Source organism: Phyllobates terribilis, unplaced genomic scaffold (assembly GCF_046119375.1).
Source record: "Phyllobates terribilis strain yellow unplaced genomic scaffold, ASM4611937v1 Scaffold_11__3_contigs__length_659146591, whole genome shotgun sequence".
Lineage (NCBI taxonomy): Eukaryota > Metazoa > Chordata > Amphibia > Anura > Dendrobatidae > Phyllobates > Phyllobates terribilis.
In genome coordinates this window covers 262,193,564-262,202,465 of record NW_027362771.1, presented here as the reverse complement: position 1 = coordinate 262,202,465, position 8,902 = coordinate 262,193,564, and the positions used below count along the sequence as shown (strand labels likewise).

The 8,902-nt window shown below is 40.2% G+C and overlaps 1 protein-coding gene across 1 annotated transcript in view; it reads right to left on the bottom strand.

The window, feature by feature from the left end:
* Nucleotides 1–558: 558 nt before the first annotated feature.
* FBXL13 (F-box and leucine rich repeat protein 13) overlaps nucleotides 559–8,902 on the bottom strand; it is a 277,666-nt gene continuing 269,322 nt past the window's right edge. Inside the window, exons 20-21 of the mRNA XM_073652269.1 lie at nucleotides 5,175–5,338; nucleotides 559–1,618 (exon numbers count right to left, since the gene is read on the bottom strand). Of these exons, the coding sequence (XP_073508370.1) occupies nucleotides 1,456–1,618; nucleotides 5,175–5,338 (327 nt within the window). The 3' untranslated portion in view covers nucleotides 559–1,455. The remainder of the gene's footprint in view (nucleotides 1,619–5,174; nucleotides 5,339–8,902) is intronic.

Sequence of the window (8,902 nt, the reverse complement as noted above, 5' to 3'; positions counted from 1 at the left end):
CATCATGAGAAAAGAAGATTATGTGGCAATACTGAAGCAACATCTCAAGATATCAGCCAGGAAGTTAAAGCTTGGGCGGAAATAGGTCTTCCAAATGGACAATGACCCGAAGCATACTGGCAAAATAGTAACAAAGTGGCTTAAGGATAATAAAGTCCATGTTTTGGAGTGGTCATCACAAAGCCCTTATCTCAATTTCATTGAAACTGCGAGCAAGGTGACGTACAAACCTGGCTCAGTTACACCAGTTTTGTCGGGAGGAATGGGCCCAAATTCCGACCAACTATTGTGAGAAGCTTGTGGAAACGTTTGACCCAAGTCATTCAGTTTAAGGGCAATGGTACCAAATACTAATGAAATGTATGTAAACTTTTGACTTTGCAGTATGTAATAAAAATGCCTTAAAACATTCTCTCTCTCTCTCTCTCTCTCTCTCTCTCTCTGTCTCTCTCTCTCTCTCATATTATTCTGGCATTTGGCAAATATTAAAAATTATGGTAATCCTAATTGACCTAAAACAGGAAAGGTTTATTCTGATTTCATGTCAGGTATTGAGAAAAACATGCATATGTGTCTTTTTATATAGTGTATGTAAACTTCTGGATTCAACTGTATGTAAGTTTGTTTAGTGTAGTAACATAGTCATCGCCTTCTCCCGGGATCAGCCCCGCTCCGGTTCGCTCTAGCGTCATATGACTGCCTCTAAGGGTGCGTTCCCACTTTCAGGGTTTACTGTGGTTTTGACGCTGTGTATTTATGCAGCGTCAAAACCGCAGCGGCCACATTACAGCATAGTGGATGTGATTTCTAGAAATCCCATATCCACTGTGCGTCTCTGGGCAACTGTGGATCACCAGCGGAAACTGACATGCGGTGCGTCTTTCAAATCCGCAGCATGTCAATTTCTCTTGCAGGTACGCATGTGGATTTTCCCCATAGACTTACATCAATGAGGAAAATCCACATGTGAAAAAAAAAAAGTGTGTCCGCTCATTTCCATAATGAGGGCGGAAGTTCTGCCGCGTTTCGGCCGCAGCGGGTCCTGAACGTGGGAACGTACCCTTAACTGCTGGATCACTGTGTGAAGTGGTGGTTACAATCTCAGTGTAAGCTATGAGTCTGAGAACGAGGGTACACAGCCTCATTCTCAGTTCCCACAGACTGACATTGACAGCGTTAAAAAAAAAAAAAAAAAAAAGTGACCTACACTCCACACAGCAACCACTGCGATTCGGCAGGTCACAAATGCTATGACGTAGTACTGGAGTGGGGCTGTTACCAGGAGAAGATGGTGGCGATTGAGTATGTTACTACATTAAATACATCCACATACATGATAATTAGCACATGGGGAAAAAATAAAAAATCACTGGAGTGATCCTTTAAAATTTGGTGTTTTTTTTTTTTTTCTTACATACTGTATAATTACTTTGAACACAGTTGAGTGTGGTCCATTTACACATCAGCTGCCTCTTCAGCTGCTTCCTCTTCTGTCTCCTCTATATGTGGTACACCATGTAGTAGGTTACCATGTCGGTCATACCCAAACCAAGGTGGAGGATCATCTGTACTGTACTCCACACGTTGGTACTTGGATTCAATTTTCTGAACAGTTGTCCTATGGAAAAAGAATATTCACCAAATAACAATGAATATATAGTTGAAGGGGTTGTCAAAACTGGACAATGTCAACTTAATGAATTAGGGCCTCATAGAAAACAAAAACAATGAATAATCACCTCCCGCAGCAGCGGTGTCGGCGTTGCTATACCCATCGGGTGATGTGAGGTTGTGTCATGGACTGCTGCAACCAATCAGTAGCTGCAGCTTTCACTAATTCCTTAGTGCAGACGTGTGTACTGACCAGCGCCTGATCAGCCTCCACAGATTGTCTGCAGCAGTCACGTGGCACAAGAATGTTATGACGCCTGCTGGGAATAGCAACATCGGCATCAGTGGAATAACATTTCTTTAGGAGGTGATTACAGTGATTTTCATTTCTATGGGGCCCTGAAGTGATTAGGCAGAGTTTATCCAATAGTGGAAACTTCTCAAGTTTTTCGACAACAAACCAAATCATTGTTTATTTTATTTTTACTTAAAATGGGTTCCATTGAATTCTCCCAATGTGTCTATCATCTTGACTGCTTGCAGTGCTATTTTTCCTTTGATACTGATATGAATAAAGTCAGTATTCCAGCAGAGCTGTGAGGTCTGAATACTCTACCGGCTGCCCTAGTTTGCTACTGTCATTTATTGGGGTAAGAGGGGTTGTTACAAGAATTCATAATTTTTAAGGTTGAAGGTAGATTTAAGTCCATCAAGTTCCACCTATAACCTAACATGTTGATCTAGAGCAGGGGTCCACAACCTGTAGCTCGGGAGCCACATGTGGCTCTCGGTCCCATGAATTGTGGCTCGTGGCTGTCTGCCAGCAAGGTACAGCAAACAGGTATGAGGAGTAAATCTCAAAATTGTGAATTTTGTGAGTAGCTTTGCACAGTAGCACAGATCTGGATGCACATATACTGGACTTAGGGGTTTAGAGATAAATTAAGTATGGAGCTAGAGACAGGATGATACCTGTCAGAGGAGGTGCTTGAAGCTGGATGCGACAGTGTGTTGGTAAATGCTTGATGGGAGAATACTGAATGGAGTTATTGTGGGAACCCCTGGACCTTGGTACACTGCTTTGGGGTGATTTCTGTGGAAAAGCTTTGGTTCTCATTATACCAGTAATGGGGGGCTTTGGTTGCCACTACTGTGAGGGGGGGCTGGAGCTGGATGTGATTCACAATCCTCTCTAAGATCTGAATGTGGCTCTGAAGGTCAGAAAGGTTGTCGACCACTGATCTAGAGGAAGGCAGAAACCCCATGAGGCAGACATTAATAGCTCCATATTAGGGGTAAAATTACTTCCTGACTCCACATACGGCAATCAGACAATTTCCCTGGATTAACGTCCCATCACGGAAACTAGTACCCATAATCTGTAAGATTATATTTTTCAAGAAAGGCATCCATGACAGTTTACAGGATTTTTGGTATCTTAAAATTGCTAGAATCTCACAAAATTAGGTTTATACATGCTGTAAAATCTCTGATGATATGGCCCTAAATCTGCATCAGTTACTTGCTGATTTTATGTAATTTTCACTTTGAACTTCATAAATATGCCAAGTGTGAACATGGTGGCCTAATATATGCCGTGGACTCAAAACCGTTTGTATGAGCGCATCTATTGGCAGGAAGAGTAACATCCGCTAAGTAACTAAGTGAGATCACTGGTCTAAGGATTTCTTTTGAAATGGAAGGTCCGCATGTCACAGACTGAATTTTATGCATTATTCAGAGACTGTACAAAGAGACGCGTATTTAGATTTAGACCATTTGTTTCCTTGGGGGCTAGGGTAACTCTGACAGATTCCCTTTAAAGATGATGTATTACTTCACATTTACAGTGGGTACGGAAAGTATTCAGACCACTTTAAATTTTTCACCCTTTGTTTCATTGAAGCCATTTGGTAAATTCTAAAAAGTTCATTTTTTTTCTCATTAAAGTATACTCTGCACCCTATCTTGACTGAGAAAAAAACAGAAATGTAGAAGTTTTTGCAAATTTATTAAAAAAGAAAAACTGAAATATCACATGGTCATAAGTATTCAGACCCTTTGCTCAGACACTCATATTTAAGTCACATGCTGTCCATTTCCTTGTGATCCTCCTTGAGATGGTTCTACTCCTTCATTGGAGTCCAGCTGTGTTTAATTAAACTGATAAGACTTGATTTGGAAAGGCACACACCTGTCTGTATAAGACCTCACAGCTCACAGTGCATGTCAGACCAAATGAGAATCATGAGCTCAAAGGAACTGGCCAAAAAGCTCAGAGACAGAATTGTGTCAAGGCACAGATCTGGCCAAGGTTACAAAAGAATTTCTGCATTACTCAAGGTTCATAAGAGCACATTGGCCTAAATAATCCTTAAATGGAAGAAGTTTGGGACCACCAGAAGTCTTCCTAGAACTGGCTGTCCAGCCAAACTGTGCAATCGTGGGAGAAGAGCCTAGGTGAGAGAGGTAAAGAAGAACCCCAAGATCACTGTGGCTGAGCTCCAGAGATGCAGTAGGGAGATGGGAGAAAGTTCCACAAAGTCAACTATCACTGCAGCCCTCCACCAGTTGGGCCTTTATGGCAGAGTGGCCCAACGGAAGCCTCTCCTCAGTGCAAGACATATGAAAGCCCACATAGAGTTTGCTCAAAAACACATGAAGGACTCCCAGACTATGAGAACTAAGATTCTCTGGTCTGATGAGACGAAGATAGAACTTTTTGGTGATAATTCTAAGCGGTATGTGTGGAGAAAACCAGGCACTGCTCATCACCTGCCCAATACAATCCCAACAGTGAAACATGGTGGTGGCAGCATCATGCTCTGGGGGTGTTTTTCAGCTGCAGGGACAGGACGACTGGTTGCAATTGAAGGAAACATGAATGCGGCCAAGTACAGCGATATCCTATATGAAAACCTCTTCCAGAGTGCTCTGGACCTCAGACTCCCAACAAGACAATAACCCTAAGCACACAGCTAAAATAAAAAATGAGTGGCTTCAGAACAACTCTGACCATTCTTGACTGGCCCAGCCAGAGCCCTGACCTAAACCCAATAGAGCATCTCTGGAGAGACCTGAAAATGGCTGTCCACCAACGTTCACCATCCAACCTGACGGAACTGGAGAGGATCTGCAAGGAAGAATGGCAGAGGATCCCCAAATCCAGGTGTGAAAAACTTGTTGCATCATTCCCAAGACTCAAGGCTGTACTAGCTCAAAAGGGTGCTTCTACTCAATACTGAGCAAAGGGTCTGAATACTTATGACCATGTGATATTTCAGTTTTTCTTTTTTAATAAATTTGCAAAAATTTCTACATTTCTGATTTTTTTCAGTCAAGATGGGGTGCAGAGTGTACTATAATGAGAAAAAAATGAACTTTTTAGAATTTACCAAATGGCTGCAATGAAACAAAGAGTGAAAAATTTAAAGGTGTCTGAATACTTTCCGTACCCACTGTATATTACTTTTAAAATATTATAAAGAAATCATAATGACCGTATAAACACCAACCTATTACTTAAACAGGTTTCTATCAATGGACAATCAGTTTGGCCTTACTTGGTAATACTCTTGCAGTAGAGCATTCTTAAGTGACGGAGTTGTCTGCAGCACCTCTGTAAGTATTTTAATGCCTTGTCGCTGAGATGAATACACCCGGATATATCAATGATATGGAGGTAACGGCAGCCCCCAGAAAGATACTGGATACTTATATCTGTAATCTAGGTAAGATGAAATTAAGTACTATTAGCATTATCACATTAAGATGTGTTTTTACCGCAAACATTTCCAGCTATTGATTTCTATATAGATTAAAGAGGTCCTATTAACTGGCTGTGAGTTATATTTGGAAAAACATATTCGTCCCCATGAAAATAATTTATATTAGTATAATCAAAAATATGTGACAGTGATTTATTTGTTGTGTGCATTGTAAGAAAATTAGCCGACTCGCTAGCGGCTTACTGTGTCAGAACTGTAAGATCTTACAGCTCAGATTGCAAACAGCGCAGTATATATTGTAGCATCTGTAAATCAGCTATCCATTTATGTTGTACAGTGTATACATTGATAATTGCATAAGTGCCATTAAGATCTCATGGCTCTGACTCTGCATGTTGCCAGGGATAACAGGAAGGTCCTTGGGAAATAACGTGATCATTTTATCTAGAACTTTGGACTTAACTCCTGATGTGGGTTGAGTTTTTAGCATATATAAACCATTTTTTTACCATATTTTTGAAATATGTGTATATATACTCTTTTATTTAATTGCATGAAATTGTAATTTATGATATAGCAGCAAACTGTAAGACAGAAAAGTGCACACAGAAGAGTTTTCTGCATGAAGGCATATGAGACCCATATGTCTGAGTACTACAGAGTTGAAGACACTTACAGTGGCATGTAAAAGTTTGGGCACCGCTGGTCAAAATTATTGTTATTGTGAACAGTTAACCCCTTTACAACCCAAGGTGGTTTGCACGTTAATGACCAGGCCAATTTTTACAATTCTGACCACTGTCACTTTATGAGGTAATTACTCTGGAACGCTTCAACGGTTCCCCTGATTCTGAGATTGTTTTTTCGTGACATATTGTACTTCATGATTGTGGTAAAATTTATTCGATATTACTTGCATTTATTTGTGAAAAAAACGGAAATTTGGCGAAAATTTAGAAAATTTTGCAATTTTCAAAATTTGAATTTTTATGCCCTTAAATCTGAGAGATACAGTACAGACCAAAAGTTTGGACACACCTTCTCATTTAAAGATTTTTCTGTATTTTCATGACTATGAAAATTGTACATTCACACTGAAGGCATCAAAACTATGAATTAACACATGTGGAATTATATACTTAACAAAAAAGTGTGAAACAACTGAAAATATGTCTTATATTCTAGGTTCTTCAAAGTAGCCACCTTTTGCTTTGATAACTGCTTTGCACACTCTTGGCATTCTCTTGATGACCTTCAAGAGGTAGTCACTGGAAAGGGTCTTCCAACAATCTTGAAGGAGTTCCCAGAGATGCTTAGCACTTGTTGGCCCTTTTGCCTTCACTCTGCGGTCCAGCTCACCCCAAACCATCTCGATTGGGTTCAGGTTTGGTGACTGTGGAGGCCAGGTCATCTGGCGTAGCACCCCATCACTCTCCTTCTTGGTCAAATAGCCCTTGCACAGCCTGGAGGTGTGTTTGGGGTCATTGTCCTTTTGAAAAATACATGATGGTCCAACTAAACACTAACCGAATGGAATAGCATGCCGCTGCAAATGCTGTGGTAGCCATGCTGGTTCAGTATGCCTTCAATTTTGAATAAATCCCCAACAGTGTCACCAGAAAAGCACCCCCACACCATCACACCTCCTCCTCCATGCTTCACGGTGGGAACCAGGCATGTAGAGTCCATCCGTTCACCTTTTCTGCGTCGCACAAAGACACGGTGGTTGGAACCAAAGATCTCAAATTTGGACTCATCAGACCAAAGCACAGATTTCCACTGGTCTAATGTCCATTCCTTGTGTTCTTTAGCCCAAACAAGTTTCTTCTGATTGTTGCCTGTCCTTAGCAGTGGTTTCCTAGCAGCTATTTTACCATGAAGGCCTGCTGCACAAAGTCTCCTCTTAACAGTTGAAGAGATGTGTCTGCTGCTAGAACTCTGTGTGGCATTGACCTGGTCTCTAATCTGAGCTGCTGTTAACCTGCGATTTTTGAGGCTGGTGACTCGGATAAACTTTTATCCTCAGAAGCAGAGGTGACTCTTGGTCTTCCTTTTCTGGGGCAGTCCTCATGTGAGCCAGTTTCTTTGTAGCACTTGATGGTTTTTGCAACTGCACTTGGGGACACTTTCAAAGTTTTCCCAATTTTTCGGACTGACTGACCTTCATTTCTTAAAGTAATGACGGCCACTCGTTTTTCTTTACTTAGCTGCTTTTTTCTTGCCATAATACAAATTCTAACAGTCTATTCAGTAGGACTATCAGCTGTGTATCCACCAGACTTCTGCACACCAAAACTGATGGTCCCAACCCCATTTATAAGGCAAGAAATACCACTTATTAAACCTGACAGGGCAGACCTGTGAAGTGAAAACCATTTCCGGTGACTACCTCTTGAAGCTCATCAAGAGAATGCCAAGAGTGTGCAAAGCAGTCATCAAAGCAAAAGGTGGCTACTTTGAAGAACCTACAATATAAGACATATTTTCAGTTGTTTCACACTTTTTTGTTACGTATATAATTCCACATGTGTTAATTCATAGTTTTGATGCCTTCAGTGTGAATGTACAATTTTAATAGTCATGAAAATACAGAAAAATCTTTAAATGAGAAGGTGTGTCCAAACTTTTGGTCTGTACTGTATGTCACACAAAATAATTAATAAATAACATTTCCCACATGTTTACTTTACATCAGCACAATTTTGGAACCAAATTTTTTTTTTATTGGGGAGCTATAAGGGTTAAAAGTTGACCAGCGATTTCTCATTTTTCCAACAAAATTTACAAAACCATTTTTTTAGGGACCACATCATATTTAAAGTCACTTTGAGGGGTCTTTATGACAGAAAATACCCAAAAGTGACACCATTCTAAAAACTGTACCCCTCAAGGTGCTCAAAACCACATTCAAGAACTTTATTAACCCTTCAAGTGCTTCACAGGAATTTTTGGAATGTGGAAGAAAAAAATTAACATTTAACTTTTTTCACAAAATTTTTTACTTTAGACCCAATTTTTTTTATTTTCGCAGGGGTAACAGGAAAAAATGGACCCCATAATATGTTGTGCAATTTCCCCTGGGCACGCAGATACCCCATATGTGGGGAAAAAACACTGTTTGGGCGCACGGCAGGCGAGACACCTGTGCATAATAGCAACTGAAGAGATAAACCTTAGCACAGCCATTTGATAAAAGGAGTGTCTAATATTTGTCCTGAGCATATGGAGATCGGTAGTGTATATTGAGGGCACTATATAACTATTTGGTGGTCACTGTATCACACTCAAACAGTGATCAGGACAAAAAATTGCTGAGTATCTAAAGATCAATAATACTGAGTAATAACAAGATTTTGTTGCCTGACTAAATAAGTGGTCCATGTCAGAACTGATTGACAGTAGTGTTGATTCTACAGCTAGAATTTAGCAGATGAAATATTCTGAAGTGCCAAAATATTTATGGCTACATGACTGTCAATAGTAGCACCCTATAGTGACTTTAATCCACAGTGATAAAAGTCGTAGTCACTGATTTTTAATGTTCTAATAGTGTTTGATGAAGT